Source organism: Salminus brasiliensis, chromosome 7, assembly GCF_030463535.1.
Source record: "Salminus brasiliensis chromosome 7, fSalBra1.hap2, whole genome shotgun sequence".
NCBI classification, from domain to species: domain Eukaryota; kingdom Metazoa; phylum Chordata; class Actinopteri; order Characiformes; family Bryconidae; genus Salminus; species Salminus brasiliensis.
Genome location: NC_132884.1, coordinates 29760862 through 29787792, shown reverse-complemented (window position 1 = coordinate 29787792; position 26931 = coordinate 29760862). Strand labels below are relative to the sequence as shown.

General features: G+C 39.3%; 2 protein-coding genes across 4 annotated transcripts in view; both read left to right on the top strand.

Annotated features, from left to right (window-relative positions):
- Positions 1 to 16636, top strand: part of sfi1 (SFI1 centrin binding protein) — a 28021-nt gene extending 11385 nt beyond the window's left edge. For 2 of the 3 annotated variants that reach the window (XM_072684535.1, XM_072684532.1), the window contains exons 5-32: positions 105 to 199; positions 423 to 540; positions 1333 to 1435; positions 2060 to 2216; positions 3362 to 3523; positions 4663 to 4733; positions 4998 to 5090; positions 5583 to 5680; positions 6318 to 6384; positions 6640 to 6770; positions 7024 to 7105; positions 7812 to 7990; positions 8086 to 8161; positions 8502 to 8597; positions 8750 to 8826; positions 9234 to 9336; positions 9474 to 9570; positions 10074 to 10234; positions 10331 to 10405; positions 10603 to 10677; positions 12311 to 12487; positions 12605 to 12855; positions 13146 to 13241; positions 14026 to 14272; positions 14463 to 14538; positions 14666 to 14816; positions 14940 to 15042; positions 16200 to 16636. In XM_072684535.1, coding sequence (XP_072540636.1) covers positions 105 to 199; positions 423 to 540; positions 1333 to 1435; positions 2060 to 2216; positions 3362 to 3523; positions 4663 to 4733; positions 4998 to 5090; positions 5583 to 5680; positions 6318 to 6384; positions 6640 to 6770; positions 7024 to 7105; positions 7812 to 7990; positions 8086 to 8161; positions 8502 to 8597; positions 8750 to 8826; positions 9234 to 9336; positions 9474 to 9570; positions 10074 to 10234; positions 10331 to 10405; positions 10603 to 10677; positions 12311 to 12487; positions 12605 to 12855; positions 13146 to 13241; positions 14026 to 14272; positions 14463 to 14538; positions 14666 to 14816; positions 14940 to 15042; positions 16200 to 16307 — 3325 coding nt within the window. In that variant the 3' untranslated portion in view covers positions 16308 to 16636. The remainder of the gene's footprint in view (positions 1 to 104; positions 200 to 422; positions 541 to 1332; positions 1436 to 2059; positions 2217 to 3361; positions 3524 to 4662; positions 4734 to 4997; positions 5091 to 5582; positions 5681 to 6317; positions 6385 to 6639; positions 6771 to 7023; positions 7106 to 7811; positions 7991 to 8085; positions 8162 to 8501; positions 8598 to 8749; positions 8827 to 9233; positions 9337 to 9473; positions 9571 to 10073; positions 10235 to 10330; positions 10406 to 10602; positions 10678 to 12310; positions 12488 to 12604; positions 12856 to 13145; positions 13242 to 14025; positions 14273 to 14462; positions 14539 to 14665; positions 14817 to 14939; positions 15043 to 16199) is intronic. The other variant, XM_072684534.1, reaches the window with a different exon arrangement.
- A 347-nt stretch (positions 16637 to 16983) lies between these two features.
- Positions 16984 to 26733, top strand: sxph (saxiphilin). Its single transcript, XM_072683094.1, has 17 exons — positions 16984 to 17091; positions 18165 to 18328; positions 18514 to 18613; positions 19677 to 19856; positions 20371 to 20533; positions 21506 to 21570; positions 21973 to 22130; positions 22238 to 22424; positions 22563 to 22711; positions 23360 to 23450; positions 23562 to 23612; positions 24300 to 24482; positions 24638 to 24785; positions 24886 to 24968; positions 25784 to 25968; positions 26212 to 26398; positions 26604 to 26733. Exons 1-17 carry the CDS (start codon positions 17037 to 17039, stop codon positions 26645 to 26647), a joined length of 2193 nt encoding a protein of 730 aa, XP_072539195.1. The 5' UTR covers positions 16984 to 17036; the 3' UTR covers positions 26648 to 26733.
- The last annotated feature ends 198 nt before the right edge of the window (positions 26734 to 26931 follow it).

The following is a 26931-nucleotide window of genomic DNA, read 5'->3' as shown; positions in this document are numbered from 1 at the left end:
AATCGACACATTGAACATTAATAACTTAAGAATGGATTCATTCTAATGTCATCAGTATGGAGTTCATGCTAAATGGAATTTGTTTGGAAATCTACACTTTGCAGGTATGTCCAGTACAGTAAAGTATATCAAGCCTGGCGTGAATATATATCAGCTCGGAAAGAACAGAAACGGAGGCTCCAGCTCGCCACTATCTTTAGTATGGAAAATAAGTACACATTTCCTTTCCTTCCAAACTAATTCAGCATGTTTTTTTTTTAATTTACCTAAAATTAATTTCACATTTGAGTAAGATTTTAGTAAAACTGACTGAATAGGGACTTAAGAGTATTTGAATTCAACAGGGCATTACTGAATACAGCACCCCATTGCTATAGTGTTTTGTTTCTTTGTATACAGTGTAGTCTTGTGGTGTGTTTCAGTGGAGCGGCGTAGGTTGCGCGTTGTGTGGGACGGATGGGAGCTGTATGTGGAGATGCAACGGTTAAAGTGCAGGATGCATGAAACAGCCATGAAGCACCAGAGACTTATTACTTCTAGGTGAGCTTCACATATTTCCTAATGTCTAAGTGCACATTACATGCTTTATTGCTCAATTCTGCTTTTTTCCCCTGAAGTCCAGTCTTTCTGCTCTGACAGTTTACATTTGTGTTGTGACCAGTATTTGTCTTTAGTGAGAACTGACCTCTATTTTGAAAGACCCACACACGCATTTTCACATCAGTAGTGTTCTACATTATATGTTTGTGGACACCCAGTTCGATTAATACATTCAAATACTTCAAATTGCACCCATTGGTGTACAGAATTATAGCCAATAGAATAGGACTCTCTGCAGCAGATAAACATGAACCTGTTGGCACCATGCCTAATGCTAGGTGTGGCCTGGACAGGTATAAAGCCCTCCATCAGTGAGTTGTGGAGCAGTAAAACTGTGTTTTCCTCAAGGTTGGTGCTTCATCCAGTACTTTTAGGGATAAGGTAGGGTAGTGATAATCCAACATCCTGACCTCAAAGCTCTTGTTGTTAAATGCAAATCCTCACAGCAGTGCTCCAAAATCTAGTAGAAAGCCTTCTCAGGACAGTTGAGACAGTTACTTTAACAAAAAACAAATGGTTTCAAATGAAACATTGAATGAGCAGAGTGTCCCAGTACTTCTGTCCTTATAGTGTATGTTTGACTCACAGGTCAACATAAGGCACTAATGTAATAGACCACATTGTAATAGTAAACAGAAAAAACACTTTAACCTGTTAATGTAAACACAGCTAAAATTGAACATAAATTAGTCTGAGTAATGCAGAGGTCTTTCTTTGTGTGTTCTGTGCTAGGTGGGTGTGGACTGTGTGGCAGATGGCTTTACAACACCGCTATGCACAACATCACCAAGAGGACCTAGCCCTGCAGCACTGGGCTACCAATTTACAGAGCAGAGTAAGTGTGTGTGAGACTGCAAAGAAAGAGTAAAATTGTTCTAAAAATGTTCTCTTACACTCTAAACAAAATGACTTGTAACAATAGAGAAACCTGTACAACAAAACATTTTTAGATATTCAATATAGAACCATTTAAAAAACATCATTTTCACAAATGCGAAGAACTTTTTAACCAGACATGGAGCAATATATGCCTCCAGTTTAAAAGAGAAATGGAGATGCATGTTTTTCATTGGACAGCAGGGATATAAAGGTAAAGGATAAAGGTGCACGTATTCGTCACTGTACAGTGTGGACTGTACAGCGAAATGTGTCCTCCGCATTTAACCCATCTGGTAGTGAACACACTCACACACACACACGTGTTAGGGGCAGTGAGTACACACACACACCCAGAGCGGTGGGCAGCCAACTCCAGCGCCCGGGGAGCAGAGAGGGTAAAGGGCCTTGCTCAAGGGCCCAACAGTGGCAGCTTGCCGAGCCCGGGAATCGAACCCACAACCCTGTTATCGATATCCCGGCGCTCTAACCGCTGAGCCACCACTGCCCCAGTTTATGCCATGTTTGTGCAGCATTTTATTACAGAATTCATGGAATTTCATGTATATGTATGTTTTTACAGGCGTGGCTGCAATGGAAGAGGAGGAACACTCAGGCATGTAGACTGAGAGAAAATGATGCTAGAGCTCATTTTCATTACACCCAAAGACTCCAGAAATGTGTTTTAAAAGGCTGGATCACACACACTCAACACAAACGAGAAAAATATCAGACAAAAGGTAACAGATTTTTCTTTTGTTTGAGGCTTATATAAAATTATTAATACAACTCATAAACTCTAATTAGCTTTGAGTGCTCAGAGAAGACTTGAGAGCAAAGTTTTTATTAGGTGCATTAGCATCCTCTACTGAAATCAAAGAGTGTTTTATCTGATGTCTGAATTGCATTGGTATATTCACATTAACAAATGCACAGTGCCTTAAAATGATCAAATGCTCATTCCAAATGTGATATGGATTGCCTATATAAGCCTTAGCGTATTTTGTGGTAATATAATGTATCTTCTTCTTAACCTAAAAAGTTTTATATTTTTAAGATCTACTTCAATCTTATGATATTACTCAACTTTTGCATTTAATTATGTAATATTGTTTTCAGAGAAGCTGTTTATGAGCATTTGTAAATGCTCCAGTTTTTTTCATACCCAATTTGTGAGTATTACCATTAGAATAAATATAAACAAATGTAAATCCAAAAGTCAGTAGGCGGGACTGCGTATCAGTAAAGTTATTGATATATTGATTAGAAGAATACAGAATGCAGGTCAGATTGCAGTTCACCTTTACTTTATTTGCATTTATTCTAATGTTAAGGTTTGTTTGGTGTTTTATTTATTTATTTTTACAAACAATTGTTTATCACCCAGAGAAAGAGCTTTACAGATGATGTTTGCACCAGACTGTAGATGCATGGGGTGTCCCATTTGGACATACAATTATAATGAATTGAATTCCTTGTAGAGAAGTATTGCCAAAGTAAAGACTCACTGGAGCAGATAAACATGAATTTATTGGCACCATTCTGAATGTCAGGCATTAGGTAACATTGAACTGTGGAGCAGTGGAACTTTGTTCTCTGGAATGATGGTTCTTCATCCAGTATTTTTGGGATAAGTTGGGGATGAGGTGGGGTGGTGATCATCCAACATCCTGACCTTACTAATGCTCTTGTCACTAAATGCAATCAAATCCTCACAGCAATGCTCCAGAATGCTCCCCAGATAGTAGAGACTTACTCCAACAAAAGCAGGATGAGCTGATAAACAGTTTTCCAACTTCATGGGTTGATGGGAACCATATAAATGCACAATAGTTGCCAGGAGGTCTTGCCATATAAACATTTGTAATTTTTTCTTGTGTTGCAGCTGTTTCTGGAAATGTGTGGTGTCACTCTGTGATCAGGAGGCACTGGGATGTGTGGCGCAGGGCTTTGATGTGCAGACAGGCTGAGAGAGACCAGGGACAGATTGCAGACAGTCTAGCACAGCGTGTCACTCAGCGCTGGGCTTTTACTCGCTGGAGAGTCTGTATCCTTGCATACATTTAGTTATAGAGAATCTGCACACTACACAAGTAGCTGATCTTACAGCTTTTTACAAACAAATGTTTTGGCTTTAAGAGTGATTTAAAATTGGTTATTGTTTACTGTTTTTGTTTTGTTTATTGGTTGTTTATTTGTTTATTGTTGGCTTTAAGATTGTTTGTGTCAGACAGGCTGGTTTGACTATGTCTAGATATTCTGTGATTTTCTGCACAACTGTCTCTATAGTTTCCTTAGAATGGTGCAACAAAGAAATCATGCAGTGAGCAACAATTCTGTGAACAGAAGCCTTGTTGATAAGAGGTCAATAGAGAATGGCCAGAGTGGTCAGAGTTGACAGAAAGGATACCGTAACTCAGAAAACCACTCTGTAAAGTTGTCATAAGCACAAAAAAGCGTTTCAGAATTCACAACACATCAAACCTCGAGGTGGGTGGGCTTCTGTTAACCAGAAACAGAATACTGAGGGTACAGAGGACACAGGTTCACGAAAACTGGACAGTTGAAGACTGAAAAACATAGTCTGGTCTGATGAATCTCGATTTAGGCACACCGATGTTAGGATCTGAATTTGGTATCAGCAATATGAATCCATTTGACCCATTTGCCTTGTGTTAACAGTCCAGGCTGGTGGAGGTGTTGCAATGGTGTGGGGAAGGTTTTTGGGGGCCTGTTGATACCAATCAATCATCATTTAAATGGCACCTTATCAAGTACTTAAATTGTTTCTGCATGTGGACAATTTACCCATATTCTATTGGTTACTTCAAAAATGATAATGCACCATGTCATAAAGCAAATGTCATCTCAAACTGGTTTCATTAACATGCCACACATGCCAGTTCAGTGATCTTAGTGTTTTTTCCAGTCACCGAATCCAATAGAACACATTTGTTAAGGCAGAACAGGAAATTCACAGCATGAATGTATTCCTGAAAAATCTACTGGAATTGTATCATGTCAAGATGTAATCATGTCAACATGGACCACAAAAAGTTTTCCAACACCTAATGGAATCCATGCCACAAAGAGTTATGGGATTAGTATTTTTTTTAATGTGTATGTGTATATTGAAAATTGTATGTACTTTCTCAGTACACCATACATTCCTGATGAAATCTATAGATGTTCAGATGTGCTCTGAGATGGCTGACAAAGAACAGACTGCCATTCAACACCAGCAACTTCGGCTGCTGGTATGTAATTATGGCTATTGAGGTGTGCAACATTTTGGCAACATTTTTGTAGCTCAGGTGTCAGCAGTTTGATCAGCAAAGAGCAATTATGACTGAATTATTCTAGTCAACCCAGAATACACCAGATTCTACAGTTTGTCTTGGTTTTCAAACCACTGATTAGTTATATAAGGTTATATAAAGTAATGCCCTTTTGCAGAACAGATTGGTGACCCCAGCTATAAAGCCTTGATTCAAACTTATATAATTTCTCTTGTTTTCCAGCATGTGGGATTTAAAGGCTTGACCTTAAATGTCACTCACTGTAAAACTCATCGAATCAACAAGAACATTAGTGTCCAGAACCATCGGAACACGGTAAAAGTAACAGACATGGACACATTGTACATGAGGGTGGGCAGTGTGGCGATATTTGTTATTATTATGATACAAGCAATACTATTGAGGAGTCAGTGCATAAAGACCTGACCAACTATGCATTTCATTACAGAGAGTGTAACTAGTGCTGTTTATTTAGATGAAGTGCAGTTTGAAAATAAATCACTGCATTAATTTATTTTAGTATTTTTCCCAACTGTGTTTAATAAAATGTCATTTCTGATGCATTTTGTCTGCATGTCAAAATATTGCAATAAATGTGTGTCGTAAAATTGTCTTTAAATATTGTGATATAATATTTTTTGCCATATCACCCACCCCTCCTTGTAAGATAAGCTAATCCTTTATTAGTCCCACAGTAGGGAAATTTACAGTGTCACAGCAGCAATTAAATATACAATAATGTACAGTAAAATGCTATTACTGTTGTTCATGGTGTACATTGCTTAGTTGACTTTGGTGTCCTTCTAGGTGATGATGAAATATTGGAAGTTTTGGCAGCAGCGATTGGAGAAGATTGAAGAGAAGAGTTTTCTGCCCCAGATGACTGTAGCACTGAACTATCACAGGTCCATAAACAATATTTAACAATGATATTTCTTAAAATATCTGCCCTTACATGTAAGTGTTTTATATGTTTTAGGTGTTGTATTTGCTGAAATGAGCATCATGTTAAGTTAATGTCTCATTATTTTTTAGACATGTAAATTATGATTCTAACTGTGGTGAACGCACAGTGTCTGAAAAGCATCAGTTTCTAAATGTAGCATGACTTTGCCATTTAAATTTGGCAGACCTTTCATTTGCTTGAAAATGGAAATTAAAATATTCCACTGAAAGACAAACCTATTTCATGATTAGGCTCAATTCAGGATCTTAGAATCTTAGATCTGTGAGAATATACACTGTATTAGAAGTGGTGTCCACAGATATTTGGACATACAGTGTATCTTCTTTTATTAGTTAATATCCATGATTTCTTTCATCTTGGAGGAGGAGCCCAATCCTGGTCCAGGTGACCCCTTACCCTGCAGAGGTTAACTCCCCACTTAATCTAACAAGCTTGATCTAGTTAATAAAGACCCTCAGGAGCATCTGGATATAAGAGGCATGTGTTGGATCATAAATGTCCAGAGTAGAAAGATCTCCAGGACCAGGATTTGCCACCTCTTCCCTGAATTTTGAGAAGTTACTGTTTATCTCTAGAGTTTCAGTGCTGAGGATTCATCTACAGCAATGGAGGCAGCGCTGCAAAGAGCACAAACATATGAAGGTACCTCATCTGATTGACGTCATCAGATTTCAGCTTTAATCGCACATGCACTCGCACAGAGAGCCCATCATTGCACTCATTACAGGATTTCAGATGTCTCAATGATTCTGTACATGCTGCACTGTAATTAATTTGATTTAGTATTTAGTATCATTCAGTAGTAAGGTTGGCATCAGCATAAATGATTAACCTTTGCTTGTTTTATTGTGTTGATTGTGTGTGTGTGTGTGTGTGCTCATGTGCATATGTGTACAGGATCTGCAGCTGCAAGCTGACTCTTGCTTTGCCAGACGTGTTCTTCCTCAGTGTATGGCCTCCTGGATTGAGTTTACAGAACAAAGAACAGAGCACAGGAAGAGGAAAGAGACAGCTGAGCTGTTTCACCAGTGAGTCTCTAACCTATAGTACAGTGATGTGTTTGAGTGTGTGGATCTGCCCTAAAAAGAGCATGTCTATGTGGAGGTACCTATTATTATGTAGTAACTGCTCATCTAGCGTGTTGTTTGCAAGATACACACGGTCATGAGCACAACAAGCCTTTTACACCAGCATCTGGGAGTAAATGTATTTCATGCCCATTGCTGAAAGAGAAAGTTTGTGGGGTTTACACAATGCACTGAGCTCTAGTTGTTTGTGTAGACAGCAGGTGTACAGCTGGACTTTTTATACCTGGTGGGGACGTTGCATAGATCACAGAGACCAGAGACTGGCGGAGAGGACGGTAAAGGATCAATACATGCAGAGACACATACAAAATATTTTTTCTTTCCTCTCTCTATCGTTCCCTCTCTCTCTTTTTTGATCTTCCCCTCTCTTTGTCTTTCTCTGTCTTTCCATCTCTATCTCTCTCTCTTTCTCTATCTCATCTCCTTCACTCTCTCATTCCATCTCTCTCAAGCTCTCTTTGTTACTGTCTTTCCATCTCTCTCTTTCCCTTTTGCTCTCTCTCTTTTACTCTCTCTCGTTCTCTCTCTCACGCTCTCTTTCTCTCTCTCTTACTCTCTCTTACTGTCTCTCTTTTACTTGCTCTTACTCTGTCTCTATTTTACTCTTTCTTACTCTCTCTCTCTCTCTCACTTTTACTCTCTTACTCTGCCTCTCTTACTCTCTCTTACTCTGTCTTTATTTTTCTCTCTCTTCCTCATTCTCTCTCTCTCTCTCTCACACACACACACACACACACACACACACACACACTGTGTTAGATTAGATTGACAGAATTGTCAAGTAAAATTTCACCTAGTTAGAATGTGATGTCATTCATAAGATATAAGAATTATTAGGAATGTTGATGATGTTTATGTAGTTTGGTTGCTGAACAATCAGGAATCTCTCTTAGAATATGTACTTACAGGCATGCATGCACAGACACACACACTCCCTCAGACTTTCACTTATTATTTAACTTAGTTATTTGTTTCTTTCAGGCTGTGTTGCATGCAGAGCAAGCGTGTGTGTCCCGTGCCTGGTCTAAGTGGCTGTGCCGGGTTTTGCAGCAGAGAGAGGACAGGCTGAAACAAACACAAGCTCAATCACTTTACACACACACAATTCTGCACAAGACTCTGCATCAGTGGAGGCACAATGTCAATGCTATACAGAGCAGGTACTGAAATCATGGCCATCAGTAAGTTTATTGTAGTGACGCAATGGGTGTGAATGCCTGAAATGAACTGTGTGTGTGTGTGTGTGTGTTCTCAGTCAGAAGCAGTTTGAGCAGGCAGAGATTCATCATGGCCAGAGGTGCATGCGAGGAGCTCTGAATTGCTGGCGTGAGGTATGATCGACTAGGCCTTGCATGTACTATTCAGAGTACTGGTTGTGCTTCACAGGGTAACATTCTGATAAGGCGGTGTAATGATATACTCTGCCCATGATTCAATTTGATTCACACTACTGGGTTTGTGGTTAGATATTCTTACAGTTATTTTTGTTATAAAAATGATAACTGTATCCAGTCGTTGCATAATGTTGCATATTGTCTTGGAAGCATTATTACATCTCCACTGTTGCAGTGCAACACACTCACTGGTCACACTCACTGAAAATGCTGCAGCTGTTTAGAATTGCAGCACATCTTGTGGGTGATTGTGGATGTTTTTTGTGATTTGTGTTAGTATGTAGAACACAGAAGACAGAAGACCAGACGATTGGCGCTGATTGATGAGCACTATGAAAGAAGATTGCTCAAACACACACTACAGTCATGGAAGGTGGAGTATTCATCTACCAAGAGATACACTATATGGACAAATGTATTGGGACACCTGCTTATTCGCTGTTTCTTCCAAAATGAAGGGAATTAATGCTAAATTATCATTTTATGTGTGTGTATGGTTTGGTTTATATATGTGTATGCGTACAGCAACATTATGTGCAGACCCAGCAGATCAACCAGTGCGTGGAGAGCCGCTACCAGCAACATCAGCAGCAACTGGCCAGGTATTCAGCTAAGACAGCACTGCTGCTGTTTCCAGTTTTTATTGGTATTATTGTCCACATGTTCTTTGCCGGGCTGCACGGTGGCACCACAGGTAGTGCGTGTGTGGCACAGCTTCAGGGGCATGGGGTTCTGGGTTTGATTCTGTCTCTGGCCACTGTCTGTGTGGAGTTTGGTGTGTCCTCCCTATGTCTGTGCGGGTTTCCTCCAGGTTTCCTCTTGCCTCCCACAAACACACGTGAATTGGCCATGCTTAATTGCCTGTGTGTGTGTGAGTAATTGGTTGTGTGTGTGGTGCCCTGCCAGTGATCCCAGGTAGGCTTCTGACCCACTGCAACACTAACCAGAATGGATGCATGTATTGTTTTTATGTTAAACATTCCCCTGCCTGTGAATTTGTGCACTGCAGAAGGATGCTGCGTTTATGGAGGAGGAATGTGAGTCTGGCAGTAGAAGAAAGGGAGAAAGAGAGGAGAACGAAGTGTCATTATCAACACTGTCTATTGTCAAAGGTGCTCTCGACTTGTTTGTGCATCCCTGGATTTGTGTGTTGAAAGCAACACATTCATCATATTGTATCACATATTTGGGTTACTGAATGAAAGTGAAAAGTTGGACCATATTTGAAGTGATTTTGTTTCGTGCACAGGTGCTGTCGGCATGGCGTCAGAGGACAACACATGTAATGGTGCACCATCACCAGCAGGGGGAGGCACTGAGAGAAGCTCAACTTCACATGGACAAAGGTATTGGTGTTCAATTAAATCTTTCATTGTCTGTAGATGTTGCGGTAGTTGTGCTACACTAACACATTTGGGTAAAAAAAGTGTTTTCATTTGATTTCAGTTCTGTATTGATGAATCTGCTTTCTAACTGTTTGTTTTCATGTCTAAAAAAAGTTTTAAAAAAATATAGAAAAAATATAAAGAATATTATATAGTACATATCACACAGTTAACAGTGCTTTACATAAATAAAAGCAAAATAAATTAAAATCTAAAAAATTCTGATCATGATATAGTATAACTTCACAAATTAACTCAAGGGTATCAACTAACAATTCAGAAATTACATTTTCACAGAATGTCTCTGATTATTTCGTTGATGTGTAAGAAATAACAGTATTTTATCTCACTGTATCTCACTGGCAATAACTTCAGGTTAATGTGCTTGGGTCTTCTCAGTTTGCTTTCTGAAACCATGAAACAGTGTTGGTGTTAGAACTGTGGGTACGTGTGTTCTGTGGCAGTGCGGGTGCTGTCAGTTCTTAGGAGGTGGAGACAGCGACAGATTGAGGTGAGAGAAGAAAGACTGTCTCTGGAGAAAGCCTGTAAACATCACCAGTCTGTCCTGCTGAGAAAAAGCTTCAGAGCCTGGATCATCAGTAACTACCAGCATAAACACTATCAGGTGGCTATCAGTCCCTTGGAACTGCAATTCTGGTTCTTACTAGTTTCTTGATTGCTCTGTTTGTTGGTGTTTAATATGTACATGTATGTCTATTAGGTTATGAAGAACAGGAGCAGTGAGCTGAACAGACTGAAAGTGTGTCAGCGCTTTTTCATCTGCTGGAAAGCACAGGTGAGTAAGAGATCAGCTTTGGACAATCCTTTTTTATTTGCTTTGGTTGAACTGGAGTCAAGTCTAGCTCTTGTTTTGACTGTGTCTGTCTGTCTGTCTGTCTGTCTGTCTGTCTGTCTGTCTGTGTGTGTGTGTGTGCATGCTCGTGTGGGTGTCATTTGTTTGTTTGTTTGTTTGTTTGTTTTTTATACCCACAGCTACAGAGCAAGAGAAGAGAGGCAGAGCTGACAGTGATGGCCCTCTGGCACTGGTCTCTGAACCTTCAGGCCAAGGTAGTGTCTGACTCGTAATAGAGCTGATATGCAGTTCCTTGCATTGTTTACTTTAGTTCAGTGCAGTATGTGAAATTAGAAATAAAAAAACATTGTACTCTCAGTTTTCATAGTGTGGCACTTGTATCATGAAGATGTCTCAATATATATAGTAAAATTATATTTTTGCTGCATTACACAAGCTACTTTAAAGGCCCTGACCGTGATTTGAAAACATATTTGAAAAAACAGTGTAGTGTAGTATATAAAAAATAAATAAATATTTTTTAAAATGTACCAATCACTCCCCAGTTCGTGTTTTTGTTTAACAATGGCATTATATACTTCTAAATCTACACTATCTGTCTAAATGTTTGTGGACACCCCTTCTAATCAATGCATTCAGCTATATTAAGTTGCACCCATCCCTGACACAGATGTGCAAATGCACATACACAGCTTGTCTAGTCCCTGTAAAGAGGTATTGCCAATAGAATAGATTAAACTCTCTGGAGCAGATAAACATGAACTGATTGGCACCATGAGTAATGTCAGGCGTAGGCTAGAGAGGTATAAAGCCCCCCAGCATTGAACTGTGGAGTAATGGAACTGTGTTCTCTGAAATTATGGTGCTCCATCCAATACTTTTGGGTTGAGTTGGGTGGAGTAATTATAATTCAACATTCTGAACTCCAAAATCTAGCACAAAGCCTTCCCTGGACAGCAGAGAGCGTTACTCCAAGAAAAGCAGGATAATCTATTTTTTTAACCCTTGATTTCAGGAAAAACAATGAATGAGCATGCGTCCCAAAACCTTTCTCCATATAGTGTATCTTCCTATTCAGTCTAGAATAGTTATCCTCACCCATTCACATTGATGTTAGTGTTTTACTCTGGATCACTTTACATGGCACAATACAGGGCAGTCAATCATGTTTACATTGTATAAATGTATCTTAAAGGCACAGTAAAAAAAACAGAGCCTAATTAATTCTTAAGGATAAACAGTGGCTGGAAAATCATGTAAAAATTAATAATGGCTGTTGCATAAAGCCAAACATGTTCTGGTAAATAAAAGCACAGTCCCGAAGTCCTAAGATAATAAAGAACACTAAATAATAGCTATTTAAAATATGGGTCTTTATTATGCATAGGATATAATATAAAGTACTACAGTTGTTTTTTTACAGAGTACTACAGAATGTTTTTGCCACAAGTAAACAAAAATACAGTAAACAAATAACAAGAATGTCTCATTTTGAAGAAAGCAGTTTATCTTGTGAACTTTGAAAAAATAAAGCTTGGTTCTAGACTTCTCCTTGATGCTCCCAGCCAGCACATGGATGTGTTCAATTCCATCACCAGCTCACCTTATTTAACATCAGTAAGCACTGATTTGCCAAACCTGGTGTTGAATGATAACCATGAATAATACAAGACCCACATGAAAAGAGCTTTGGAGCTGTTTTAATGAACACAGTGATGCAAAATTACTACTTTTTGAGTGCAAGTTATTTGTATTGATTCCAATGTGGGCGGTTTTTACTGAACTAATAAACATCTACTAACCAACAACAACTACATCTAACCATGCCGCATTATAATACAGACTGCATTAAACACATAGTTTGTGTGTGTGTGTTTGGGAATTTAGGTGCTCTGTGAGTGGAGACAGTGGGTTGCTGAGCGCCAGAGGAAACAGAAACGTCTAGCTGTAGCAGCTCAGTTCTACAGAGATGAACTGATGCGCGAGGGTGTCACCCACATCCTCACATATACAGCACACATGAACTCTTTCTCCTCAAACATGGCCCTGCACAGTCACGAACAGGTGGGCATGTGTGTTTTGTATGTTGCAGCTGCTACCACTATCAAGTTCGTATTGCTGCAATACATTTTAAAGTGGAATGAAGAAATTAAATGTGAAATGTGAATTTTGTATGCATAGAGTTCTCGGAAGTTACAGGCAGTGGTGAGGAGGTGTGCCTTACGTTGGAAGCAGCAGGCATTATGTAAGCATTCTAGAGCCAGGGAGCTGGAAAATAAAGGCGATAAGCCTCCTAAAAAGAGTGTGTCCTTCTGCCTGCCTGAAGAGTATACCCATGAACACACCCATGACCACACACACCCCCTCCTCAACCACCCGGTCCACTACCAAAGAGCTGAGCAGAGGGCAGGAAAGTGCATTATGAACAAACTGTGAGTAAAAAATAAACAATATTTGTGATACTTATTGAACTAGTTTATTAATAAAAGTGTTAAAATTATTTGATTACTGAACTCCTACAGCTGTACCTGCCAGACAAACAGCCTTAGTGGTGTAAATAAAGAGTATTTTGCCTTCATATTTTTCTGTGATTTCATGTGTTTAGGTTAGGTGTTTTTCTGATGGTGATCTCCATCATATCCTGTATGTAGTTGAGAACCTGTGACTTTTGCCATTATTGGTTCTATGCTCATGATGATGGTCTTCTGATTTAAACCTATAGGTTGCAAGTTCAAGCTTCTAGGCTGCAACCACGAAGGCCTGGTGATCTTTTACACTCTCCAGTTAAAGAACTGCTTCAGCACCACCAGCCTAGCAGGTACAATCATCCAGCCAGTTAATCTCAGATTAACACAGATGTTTAATTCAGAATATTTGTTTCATGCATATAAAACTAAATTTGTTCATTTCCGATTTTTTGAACATTTCAAATGTTAGCCAGGTTTACAGTTAAGCTGTTGTAAAAACACTTTTGGGTTTACAAAGCAATTTTTTATGTTGAGCAACTTCTTACTGATGTTCTATTTTTTATATATATATATATATATATATATATATATATATATATATATATATATTCACTGTGAAAACATGATCAGGAGGCTTAAAGATTTTGTTCCAGTCTATTCTTGGTCTGAATTTACTTCGACAGCCTGATCTGTCCATGTTGGCAATTGACTAATTTTTGAATGATTTGTAAATGAACAGTGGTGTCTGGATTTCTTCCCAGACTTCTATGCATCTAAACTTCCTTTCTGAAGCCCTCAGATAGCTCTTTGGATCTTTGGAAATGTATTTTAATAATTTAAAAACATTTCTTTCGTTTTATACCCATTAAGCATTTAGATATAGGAATAAATGCATGGGGTGTCCAATTTATTCACACATAACTATATAATTTATTTTAAAAATGTGTTTCCATCTTCCATCTAGACTTTACAGTTTAACTAGTTGAATTGAATGTAAAATGTAATGTGAAGGGAATTATTTACATTCCTTCAACTTACCCTTTGCCCATGTTTTTTTATCTATTTGGATTCAATTAAACACCAGCAAATTCTGGAAAATAAAACATCTCACCATCTGTTCTTTTGTTACTCCAGTGTTCCGAGGCTTCCTTTGGGTCAGACTGATCCCATGTCTTCATCATTACCTGCACCGTCCACCCAGCCACAGCCTCCTGTCCCTCTCCTTTCTGTCCCATGCCAGCTTCCTGTTCTGACTGTTAAACCTCCAGTCCCAGACCACAGGCCTTGTTCTGCTGGAAATACTACCATGCCATCCAGCACTGAGAAACAGGGGGAACTGCTACCACCTTCTTCATTTACAACATCAAAAACACAGATCAAGGTGAACACTGCACAGATTCTGGTTAACAGTTTTTTTTGGTTTGCAATTTTAGGAGTAAAATATGTTGTTGTTCTCATGTAAAGAAGCAGTAATCTCTAAAAGACAGAACATTTCTTTACTAATGTTTGTCTTCTCCACTTTTTCTCTCTGGTTTTCTCCTTTTTTTCTCCATTCTATCTCCCTAATGAAGCAGACAAGTCCAAGGCACCAAGATCCCGCGCTCCTCACCCCACATGATTTCAATCCCCATAAACTACCTAATCAAAGTAAATAAACACACACACACAATTAATGTATAATACCAAGATACCAACTTCGGAGTACCAACTTTGGAGTAAAGTTGAAGGATGGTGGACTCCGTGATGAAAAGTATTGTTCTGAATTATCCTGTAGGTATGAGTGGGAGACTTTCTATGGATTATGATGAAGAAGAAGCGAGTGTGCATGTGCTGGAAACCTGCAACCCATCTGAAACTCTGACCAAAGAACTACTTGATATCAGATTGGACCTGCAGAGATACCAGCAAGACAGAAATCAGCTGCAGTATGTGTGCCTGTCCCTCCGCACAGCTGGAAAATTCACTTTGTTCTGATTCCAAAAGTTCAAAACCACTCACAAATCAAAGACTGGGGTAAAAGAGGTCTGCTTGTCTGTCTTTGTGCACAGGATGTGGCGTAAGCTTCAGAAGGTGATGAGAAATTGGCTCAAGACTACAGGCAGTGATGGAGATGCTGAGGAAAGGCAGAGCATAATTCAGGAATTAAATGAGGTGTCTCTTTATGCTTTGCTTCCTTTTACTCTCAGATCATCCTACAGTTACTGGATAAGTATTCATATGTGTGTACTGTGGCATGCAAAAGCTTGGGTAACCCTCTAAAAGTTATATTACTGTAGTAACAGAGTAAATTAGAAATAGTACAAAGTAAAGTAAGAAGTAAATAGAATATAAACTGATCTCCAAAAAGCATATAGTTTAAACATTATAAGCAAATTTAGTGTTTCTTTTTCGTACAATTAATAAAAGGGACGATGCAAATAAAAAGCTTTGGCATTTCAAGAGATTAAGCTTTCAGACAATATTTATCAAGGTGTCAAACTTGAATTTGCTTGTTATTGCTATGGCCTGTTCGCCATTGCTAGGACAGCCCCAGTAATGCAAATGTTAAAGCTTTATAAATACTTAAACATTGGGTCCTCACAATCCGCAACCATGGGCTCCTCTAAGCAGCTGCCTAATACTCTGAAAAGGAAACTAATTGATGCACACAATTCAATAATTCAACAAAATACCTGCAAATTCTGAAAACATCACAGCATTTCTAAAAATAAAAAAGTGAATATGAAAAAAGCTTCTACAGCAGAATAATGATCCTAAGCACTCCGCAAAATCTACGCTGAACTAAAAGAGGCGCAAGCTGAAGGTTTGCCAGTCCACCAACCTAAACATTATTGATGTTTCATAGACCTCAAAAAAGCAGTGCATACAAGATGGCCCAATGATCTCACACAACTAGAATCTAGGGGCAAAAATCCCCAAACTTGCCATCTCATAATTAAAATTAATTGTCGAGTGAAATTTTAATTTTGGAATTCTTTTGTAAGAACTTGTTTTCTTTAAGGCTATGAGATAGAAGTGTTGTAAAAGTAAAACAGGTGAACTCTTTAGAAGGCGAGAAATGGTTCTGTAGGTGCAGCACTTACATAAGCAGAATGAGAATAAATGAGACCCTTCTGGTTTACGTTTGACGCACATTCTTTTGGAACCGTAAATCTGTCCCTGTGAAAAGCAGCTGTATTTCACTGTTGTGGGTGAATAGGGCACATTGCCCAGTCAACCAGTATTTTTTGCCTTTGCCTTTAGCTGTCAGTAGTTACAGCTCTGATTGATTCAAATAAATTAAGTTTGTTTTGTTTGTTTTTTTACAGCTGGAGAGTCGTATTTCTGCTCTGTCTGGGAAATTGACTGAACAGAAGCCCACTATGATCTGCCATGCTGCGAGGGTCAGCAGCATAGAAAGCCAGTTGCTGAAATAAAAGCTTAAAACATAGAATTCATGCAGTTAAGCCATCTTTAACAGTTTATTTAAACCTGTAGCTGTTCACCTTCAGATCCACATTAAGTGAAGTATATTCTAGGGGTTGTGTGCCTGTGTCTGTGTCTGTGTCTGTGTCTGTGTCTGTGTCTGTGTCTGTGCCTGTGCCTGTGTGTGTGTGTGTAACAGTTGAATCTCATGAAAATGTTCAGAATGTGTGGGAATATCCCTAAATGTTGATTATTCTGAGATGTGTTTTATAAATTTTTTCCACAATAGTCATGTTGCCATTTATTTATTTGTAATAAAAAATCATGTTATATGTTTGTAGATCTTTGTGAAGTGCTTGATTACCTTTTTAACAAGTTTGAGAACCATTCTGTTCCTGACTATCAGCTGCTGGCAGAGCTGAAGGCTTGGTGTTGGAATGCATATTGTTTTTTTATAATACATTTTTGGACATTGAAATACATCACATTGCTGATGCACTGGCTTGTGGAAACAGTAATGAAAACTGCACACAGTATGAGTTGTCTGGAAACGTCAGTGTGACCGAGTTCTGCAGTAATTCTTTCCATATGCGCTCAGGCCCAAGAACTTTCACTATGAAAACACTTACTTATTGCCCAACAGTTTGGAGAGTGAGCCCAGACCAAGCACAGACAGCCAGGCTGCTCTCTTTTTCGTTAGTTAGCTTGCTGCAGGATCTTTCTTACCAGATCATGCCATTATGAAGGGGACATGTGGACTTCTCATCATTTTCTATGTCTGTACAGCCACTTGGGGTAAGTATGCAGTTGTCACTGCAATGAAACTGGCAGGACTGTACCTTTACTTATTACTTATTATTACTTGTTTAATGTATGTACCTATAGACCTAGACCTGCTTTTTGTGGACTTGATGGAGGAAAATAGATAACAGATATAGTTATTTTACAGTACCTCTGTAGAAAGAATATGCAGTGAGTCTTCTTCTAAAAAATGTTAATCTGTGAGTCTGTCTACTCATTGAAACTCGAAGCTTACCTTTTAGAAAGCCCTGTGTTCTTCTAAGGTTAGCATTTGGCTGTAGTCTTGGACTAAACTGCATTATCAGTGTTTTGATAATCTGGGTCTGGGAATCTGACCTTGCATGTCCAAATGTATTACCTCATCACTCACTCACTCAGCATGTGTAGTTATTTCATTGTCAATAACCTGGGATGTTTTTGAGCAGCCATGGATGAGTCTGAGGTGACTGTGCCAATGGCAGGCATAGTCTAGAGGGGTATAAAGCCCTCCAAAATGTGGGCTGAGGAGCAGTGGAACTGCATTCTCTGGAGTGATCAAGCATCATATCCTTCAGGTTGAGTTAAAGGGTTTGTGATCCAGAACATCAGTACATCTGACCATACAATTGTTTATATGGCTGAATACAATCAACCTTTTTAAAAGAGTAGAGAATGTTACTGCAGCAAATGAATTTGTCCTCCTTTTGCTCAGATTTCAGTTTGGTTTGCAGGTAGCTCAATACATTTGAACACATAGGGCAGATCTGATCTAGTTATAGTTTCCTTAGGGATCCAACTCTTTTACAAAATAAAGGTGCAACAAAGGGTTCTTTGAGTGATCTCATAGAAGAACCATTTTTGGTTCCAAATGTTTGTAAAAGAGACATGTGAGAACCTTGTAAAGGTTAAAAGAAGTGGTTCTTTACACTTACATCTCTTTCACAAAATAAATGAATAAAAAATAGTTATTTATGAAGCCAAACATGGCTCTTCTATGGAACCCTAGTTTGTCAATCCAGTTTATAGTGTCCTGGAAATTCAACATGGGTATTATTCAGCTGTTGCATATGTGTGGGTGTTCCACACAGGTAAGAAGATGCGCTGGTGTACAGTATCCGAAGCAGAGCAGAGGAAGTGTGCAGACCTGGCTAAAGCACTAGTAGCTGTTTTACCTCCTGTTGCAGTCACAGCCTTTGCACGACTGTCCTGTGTAAAAGCTTACAGCACAGCAGACTGCATCAATAGGATACGGGTGGGTTTCTATTTTAATACACTCTTTTTATACTACAGAATGCTATACTATAGTCATATTTTGTAACATCACCTATAGTTAACAAGCTCGCTTAGTACCCTTAGATCTAGTTCTGAGGTGGCCATGATGGTGATGTCTCAGCAGGTCCTAAATGTAAAGCATTGGCTCATCTCTCTTCCTATCAGGCTAATAAAGCTGACCTGGTCACTCTGGACGCAGGAGAGGTTTACTCCGCAGTAAAGCAGTTTGGTCTCATGGCAGTCGCCAAAGAGGTCTATACTGATGGTAAGAAAGACACTTACCATCTTTTGTAGCAATTTCATTGACTGGGTTTGGAATGTCTACCGACCTTGCCCACACAGATTCACTATGTATGTATACATTTACAGACCGTAGCACACCTGATACTGCACAATTTTTCATCCACCCTTTATTCATCATTGGTCAGTTTTGACCACAGGACCAGACATGTTGACCAGACAAGAATGCAGTAACACTGAAACTAAAAGGACATCACTACAGAAGCCATTTCTGTCCGAGCGAAAAACATTGCAGCCCATCTCAAGTTTGCCTAAGACCACCTGTTTGTTCCATAATGCTTGTGGTCAGGTGAGACAAAAGTGGAACTTTTTGGAAGTCATGCACACTGATCAGTTTGGAGGGGGAGGGGTGACACTGTACACCAAAATGTCATGCCAACTATAAAGCATGGTGGAGGGAGAATCATGGTTTGGGCCTGCTTTGCTGCCTCAGAGCACTGATTCCTTGTAATCATTAGGAGAACAAAATAATTTAAAGGGGTATTAAATATTTTACAGAAGAGAGTAAGGGTAGCGGCCCATGTCTTTAAAAAAGAGATGTTGGGTAATGCAACAAGACAATGAGGCAAGTAAATTAACTAAAGCATGGAAGAAGAAGAATTGTGTTTTGGAATGGCCAGAGGCTTAACCTCAGCCTTATTGAGATGCTGTAGGACTGTGCACACAAAAATATTAAAATATCCAAAATTTCTCCTCAATGTTGTGCAAACCTAATTTGCAGCTACAGGAAACGTTTGGTAGCTGTGACTGCTGCTAAACAAGGATCTACAGGTTAATAAATTTGAAAATTCACTTTCTTTTTCTAGCCTGCACCGTGAATATTTACTCTGTGTGCTCAATAAAAGACACGAACAGTACAACTGTTTGCGTGTTGTTAGTTATATTATTTGGATTGTGTTTGTCTATAATTGTTGCTTGGATAATGACCAGACTGTATTTCATTAGTAATCAATGCAGAAATCCAGGTACTTTTAGAGAGTTTTTCCTGCATGCTTGTTACTCTGCATTATTCACATGCTCTTTTTCAGGTGGCTGTGTTCTGGCTGTGGCAGTGGTGAGGAGCTCTAGCTCATTAGACATCCGCTCCCTGCAGGGAATAAGGAGCTGTCACAGTGGAGCTCGATGGACTGCAGGCTGGAGTCTGCCTTTAGGGCACCTTCTTTCCCGCAACTACCTACACTGGGCTGAGGAACAGCCTCTCAGTCAGGGTAATTAGTTGAGACCGTTATGTAGAAAGGTTGGACAACTGGCCTCACCTTAAAGGTCTCCCATTATTTGTCTCTAAATTCCTATTGTGATTTGCAATTCATTTTTACATGACCCTTTTAGAATTTGTGTCTTTGTAACACAAATAACTATATGAAAATGAATCTTGAAGGGTGTAAACAAAATGCTGCCACTCCTTACAAATTATATTTTACTTCCCGACAGTAATTAGCAATTGTTTAATCATGTCTCCCACATCCTCCATCCTATTATCTGCTACATTAACAACACACCCTATCCCTTAACATAAAGTGGCCAGACAGCTCTAGGCTGAAAGGGTGCCTATAAATGCGTTCATGGTTGTAAAATCAATACGATGATGAATCCAAAGCAGGGTTGTTGGGTTGTTTTAGCTTGTATAGATGTTTACTGTATTGACTGAGGATTGTTCTCAGTATAGAAAAATCCACTTTTTGATATGGGCTGTATAATCTAAAAATGTCTGTCTTTTGTCAGCGGTTAGTGCCTTCTTCAGTGCCAGCTGTGTGCCTGGAGCAGCTGCCATGGCACTCAGCCTGTGTTCCCAGTGCAGGGGTCAAAAGTCATTTAACCCCCAGAAAAACTTCCACTGTGAGACTTCTCACAGTGAACCTTTCTACAACAATCAAGGGGCGCTCAGGTAATGATTACAAATGTAATAAATATGTGACTAAAAATGTAACCAGTAACAGAATCTTTAGACCAGTTATTATAATCTGATCGCGTTTCTAATTGTGTTTGACACCTACCTTAGTAAAGCATTGAGCTGTTGAGCAGTGGAACTGTGTTCTCTGGAATAATGGTGCTCTGTCCAATATTTTTGGGATGAGTTGGGGTGGTGATCATCCAGTATTCTGACCCCACTAACACTGTTGTCACTGAATTCAATCAAATCCTCAGTGCAAAATCTAGTAGAGGCCTTCCCTGGACAGTACAGACAGTTACACCAACAAGCAGGATAAGCTCTTTTTGTAAGAAACACTGAATGAGCAAGTGTCCCAATACTTTTGTTCTTATAGTAAACCCATATAGTACTTTGTTTTTGTAATCAAATTATGTAATCTGTCGATAAAAAAACAGTGAACATATAAACTTATTGTCGCCGGCATGCAAAAACCTTTCCATTTTTGCCCAGTTTTTCACTTGAATCCGACAGTTGTTCCTTACATTTGCAGCAAACTTTCCCCTGTAAAGTTGTTGTTTTGAAGCTACATGGTTTTTGTGTGACAGCAACAATATATATATACTTATAAACATATGTGCTGTGTACACATAAGCGCTGTGTGTGTAATCTGAATCAGTGTTTATAGCATCTGTTGTGCCAGTTCAAGCACCTTGCTCACACAACAACAAAAGGCACAAAAAGCAAAAACACTACCATTGACTACTAGTTCCTGTAGACTATAGGATTCAAAGGATTGTGCAACATGTTATTAGATATATTTGCCTAATAAACTGGCAATTTTGTGTTAACTGCACAAAGTCTCCCATTCTAGATCTTGATGATGTTTAAAAATAATTGCATTGTCTACAGGGAGACCTTCCTGGGTAGTCAGTTCTGCTATTCCCCCATTTGTAATGCCTTCGCTCCCACTCTTTCTGTTTCTCTCAGGTGCCTAAAAGCTGGAGCAGGAGAAGTGGCTTTTGTGGATCATACAGCTCTGGACAGCATAGATGGTTAACACAATATCTGCTTATTGTTATGTTATGTTATGGTCCTGGTCTTTTTTGCTGCTTCATCTGGTTGCTGATGAGCTTGGTCACTTCACAGACTCTTACTAAAATGATTATTACTAACACAGACTACTCAGTTGTAGACATTATTCACCATTATTCACATTAATCAGTTCTTTTCAGTAAGGGGGGGACCTTGAGGGGAACCAAGGTAGCAAGGTTTTTGGTAGAACAAAACACAAACACAACCAAATCAATAAGAATCTCTCTCTCTCTCTCTCTCTCTCTCTCTCTCTCTCTCTCTCTCTCTCTCTCTTTCATATGAGAGAGATATGAGAAAGATATTCCCCCTTTAATGCTGGTCAGTAACAGTTGCCCCTGTTGTCTCCTATTTTCTCACTACAGACAGTGAGAAGGATGAGTACAGGTTACTGTGTACAGATGGGACTCGCGCTCCACTCAGCAAGTACCAGAAGTGCAATCTCGGGCGTGGCCCTGGTAGAGGCGTAGTCACGCGGCTGAATAACCGCAAGACTGCCCGCAAGTTCCTAGCAGCTTCTCAGGTAACATCTCCTCCAGTCAGTGTGCACTGAATTTAATTGCCAAATGGTCTCTTTTTATTCTCCTCATCCTTTTCAGTGTCTTTCTAACAGTTCAATCTGTTTATTAGATGGTGTTTGGCTGGAGGGGGAGAGAACGTCAGCGGTTCCAGCTTTTTAATTCATCAGTTTACGGCATGACTGACTTGCTCTTTAGCGACGTGACAGACAAACTGTCGATCCTGCAAGAAGACATGGACATCAGTCAAGTTCTGGGACTGGACTATGTGGCTTTGCTCAAGGGCCTTGGACATGAAGGTACTTCCTAACCCAACCTGCTGTGTCTGTAGATGGCATATATGATGCAATTATGTGTGAAAACATTTTCATACACATTTATTTTTATCTCTCCTTCGGTTATCATTATAACATTTTTGTGTATGTGTGTGTGGTTAGGCAGTTCACTGGAGGACAGTGTGGTGAGGTGGTGCTGTATTAGTTATGCTGAACAGAAGAAGTGTGAGCAGTGGGCTCTCAGCATTAAATCAGATCCTCTGGTGTGTGTGAGAGCCTCATCCATGAGTGACTGCATCGAGAAGATCAAGGTCCAGTATAACAAAGCTAGCTGTGGGCTAATGTAGCTGACTAAACTTAATTGCTTGAACATATGTGGAACCATTAGAGTAATTTATTGAGCATTAAGAGAACTCCCTTTCGTATTTCAAGTGTGATACTACACTATGTAACTGGTGAAGATGGCAGAACAACATGTCTCTTTCACTGCTGAATTGTATTTCTCAGCTTGTCCTATTGCCTATAAGCATGTTCTTTAATAAAAGCTCAGCACAAATTATACTTCCCGACAGCAGGCCAAGGAACAAGAAATACAGATTCTTAGATAATGCTGCTTTATGCACTAACTATCCACAATATATGGTCGGAAGAGCATGTTGTGAGGCAAGTTATAAAAAATATATATAAGAAGAAGAATTTTTATTATTTATTTAAAAAAACATTGTCACCACAAATGACCACACATGCTTAGCAACACTTTTAAGCCAGTCAGACTGTGTAGTCTGAACGTCCTGTTGTGGCTTATACTTCTGTACATCACTGTAACATCACTGCTCTGTGTTCTGTCCTTTATAGAGATGCCCAGAGTCACATGCTGAGATGGTATTCAGTACTGTTTATTATTATAATCAGATGAAGCACACAATCAGTTGACGTTTATCCCTTCTGTTAACTTACAGAGGGACGAAGTAGATGCTGTGTCACTGGATGCTACACACACTTTTATCGCTGGGAAGTGTGGCCTTGTACCTGTAGTGACCGAATACTATGGTAAACAAAATCCCATGTACAGTGTGGATTCCCTGTTGATTTTGTGCAGGTTTATGATATCTTTCATATATATTTTTTTGATATTGTGTTCTCGACTATTCTGTCTATAAGGTGATAAGTGTGAATTCACTCAAGGAGAAGAAGGCCATTTTGAGACTAAAGGTAAATGGTGAGAGTGAACCCATGTACTAGATAACAGCATTTTTTACATGTAGTACTTCTGAAGGAGAAGTACTACATTACTTTCGGGAGTGGGGCTTTCGGGAGTGGGGTGGATCCTAGCACACAGGCCTGGGCCATGTGTAAAACCTGCTGATGTATTACGCCCAGGGTCTAAAGAATTTAAAACCTCTAGTCTAAAAGCTTTTGCACTAAAAGATACAATATTGCACAAAATGTGCTGTTCAGAACTGCTTTTATTACAGAAATAGTGGACATGTGATATTCTACTAGAAACAAAATCATTCATTCATTTCAGCTAGAAATTAGCTACCCTTTAAGTGGTGCCATCATTCACATTTCAAACACATAAGACAGTAGATATTGCGTACATTGTGTCCTGTGATATCTGGCACCAAGACATTAGCAGCAGATCCTTAAAGTCCTGCTGGTCCCAAAGCTATGACAGTTTGGCCTTTTGTGCAAAAAAGAGGGGCGGTTTAGATCTTTAGACTTAGACATTTTTCCTGCTTTCAACAAATCAACTTCAAGAACTGACTATTCACTAGCTGCCTAATATTTCCACCCCTTGACAGGTGCCATTGTAACAAGGTAATCAATGTTTTTCACAGTTTTAATGTTATGGCTATTGATGTACAAGATGATAGAATGTCCTTTTTGACCCTGTAGACTTGCCATCAGTGTATGGTGTGGCAGTGGTACGGCGCTCTAGCAGAAATGTATATTTTGGTAATATGGGTGGTCGACGTTCCTGCCATGGACACATGTACAGTCCTGCTGGTTGGGTACTGCCTGCCAAACACACACTGAGCACTGAACATAACAACAGTGCCTCCTGTGAACCAGATAAAGGTACTACAGTTTTTTATAGGTCATCAATTATATATTATATTATCACTATATTAATTGTATATAAAGTATTTATTTTATGGAAATGTCTTTCAGAATAACTAATGTGGTGTAATTTAAGTGTTCTGTTAAGCTGGTGATGTGTCTGTTTTATTCAGTCTACACTGAGGTGTTTTGGAAGGGCTGTTTGCCAGGAGGTCAGGGCAACCTGTGTAAAGTGTGCTTAGGTGGGACCGAAGAAGCTGCCACCAAACGCTGCTCTGACAACCACAATGAACGCTATTATGGAAACATGGGAGCACTGAGGTGAGAGAACACTGTTGTTTATCATGCCCCTCCACACAGTCACGCTCACAGCACCATCCATGTCTGCTAGAATTACGTTATAATGCTTACTCTGTTTTAGGTGTCTGGTTGGAGACCCAAGTGGGAAAAGCTATGGAGATGTTGCATTTATAGAACACCACAACTTGGAGAGTAATATCAAATGTAAGTCGGACTGTGATAGTAAAAGGTGGCATACAACAGTTTGCTACAGGTTGATTGCTTCTGGTGATCCCATTCCCCCCTAGTTTCTCAAAGTTGTACTCATAAATGGTTCTTAATAGTTCTCAAAAAACACTGTTATGTATAAACATTCAAAGAAGAATGCTTTATTTCCAAAAGTGTGTAGACACTTGGTAATCCAAGGGGGTTTAAAACACTGTTGTGAGGATTGAATGGCATTCAGCCATCCTAGAGAATTAGCAATGTTAAATAATAAGCATCACAAACACCACTCTAAATCATCCCAAAGGTACTGGATCACTCCAGAGAATGCAATTCTACTGCTTTACAGTCCAATGCTTGGGGCTTTGAATGTCTACTCTTGGTATGAGCCCTGAGTTTTGCCTGTAAACACTGCATTTGTTGTTTAACAAGAATAAACCTACACGAAGACCAGAGAATTGTCTATGAAACACAAGCAGTTAGAATCTGAGAAAAGGAAGAAGCCATTGCATAAGCATTTGGTATAGACAATGTGACCAGACATCAACCCAGTTAAGCTTGCAATTAAGCTCCTAAAGTAGAGACTGAAGTGATTCATAGTAGTTACTCTGCAATAAGCCTCAAGATTATTAACTGAATAATACATCTGGATTTGTAAGGGGTTAAACATATTGTCATGCTCATTTGTGCTCATTTTGCCCTTTAAATTGTGAGACATTTGGACCAGTATAAATTTCAAGGTTTTGTCGCGACAGCAAGAGTTTAGTTGCCATCAATTCTCCATTTATATAATTCTCATAATGTTTAATGTGCAGATCTGAACAGTAGTGGCTGGGCCGAGGGTTGGCTTGTCTGGGATTTTGAGCTGTTGTGTGGGGATGGAGGGCGGGCTGCGCTGACAGAATGGAAGAGCTGTAACCTGGGAGCCATCCCACCCAGCACTGTGATGACACGGCCCGTACTCACCGCTCGCATCTACGACTTCCTCATGAAGTCACAGGTCTCGACATTAAGTTCTTAATTCCATTAAGAGTTCTATAACGAAGGCCTCATGCATATTAATTGATGGTTTCTGCAGATACCAAACAATAATAATATAATAACATTGCCTACACCATAATAATATAATATAATAAACTAATATAATATGCAGGCCTCAACTATTAAACATGATCTAGTTGCTTTCTGAAGTTTCTGAAAACCTGAGTGTAAAAAACAGTGATCTTTGATTTTCTTCCTCTAGGAAGCCACTGCAGCCCGTCCAGATTCTGAGTTTCACATGTTTGAGTCTCAGCAGTATGGTGAAAGTGACCTGCTCTTTAAAGATGCTACACAGTGTCTGGTCCACACCAGCCATAAAGACTACCGCTCTATATTGGGAGAGGAGTTTTATTCACAGGCAGAAAGCATCTTTAACTGCACACATTCAGGTGTGACCACAACCACACACACATTCTTCTAGATCTTCTAGATATTGCTTGATGAATATTAGCATTACCTTTTTGTGATTAAATTATGATACTTGATCAATGTATTACTGTAAACATATCCCTGTGTGTGATGTATATAACATTGTGTAAGCGGTTATTATTATTATTATTATTATTATAATTATTATTTATGTTTATTTAACAGACATTCTGAAGTTCTGCAACCAAGACGTGTGCAGCATATTCTGAACAACCGGAAGACAGGATGTGGCATCCTGTATATATGTATATTTTTAATCTGTCTGCTGCTTAATAAATTACTCCTATTCTTGTGATCTTGACTGTTGTTATGCATTTACGGCCTTAAAAATGACAAATAATCCTAAAACAATCGACTTCAGTAGTGATTTTGTAGGATCTCCATCTGCCTGTATCCAGTATTTGTTCACAAACTGTAAAATGCTACAGTACTACATTTCCCAGAATGCACACGCAGTTTCTGAGGCGGAAATGACGTCTACGACCTGATCCAT

Excerpts from the sequence above, each read along its gene's own strand:
- sxph (XM_072683094.1), top strand. The coding sequence starts at position 17,037 with ATGAAGGGGACATGTGGACTTCTCATCATTTTCTATGTCTGTACAGCC. Across the intron at positions 19,857-20,370 it reads GGAACAGCCTCTCAGTCAGG|CGGTTAGTGCCTTCTTCAGT; the intron begins GTAATTAGTTGA and ends GTCTTTTGTCAG. Across the intron at positions 22,131-22,237 it reads AGTTCCTAGCAGCTTCTCAG|ATGGTGTTTGGCTGGAGGGG; the intron begins GTAACATCTCCT and ends TCTGTTTATTAG.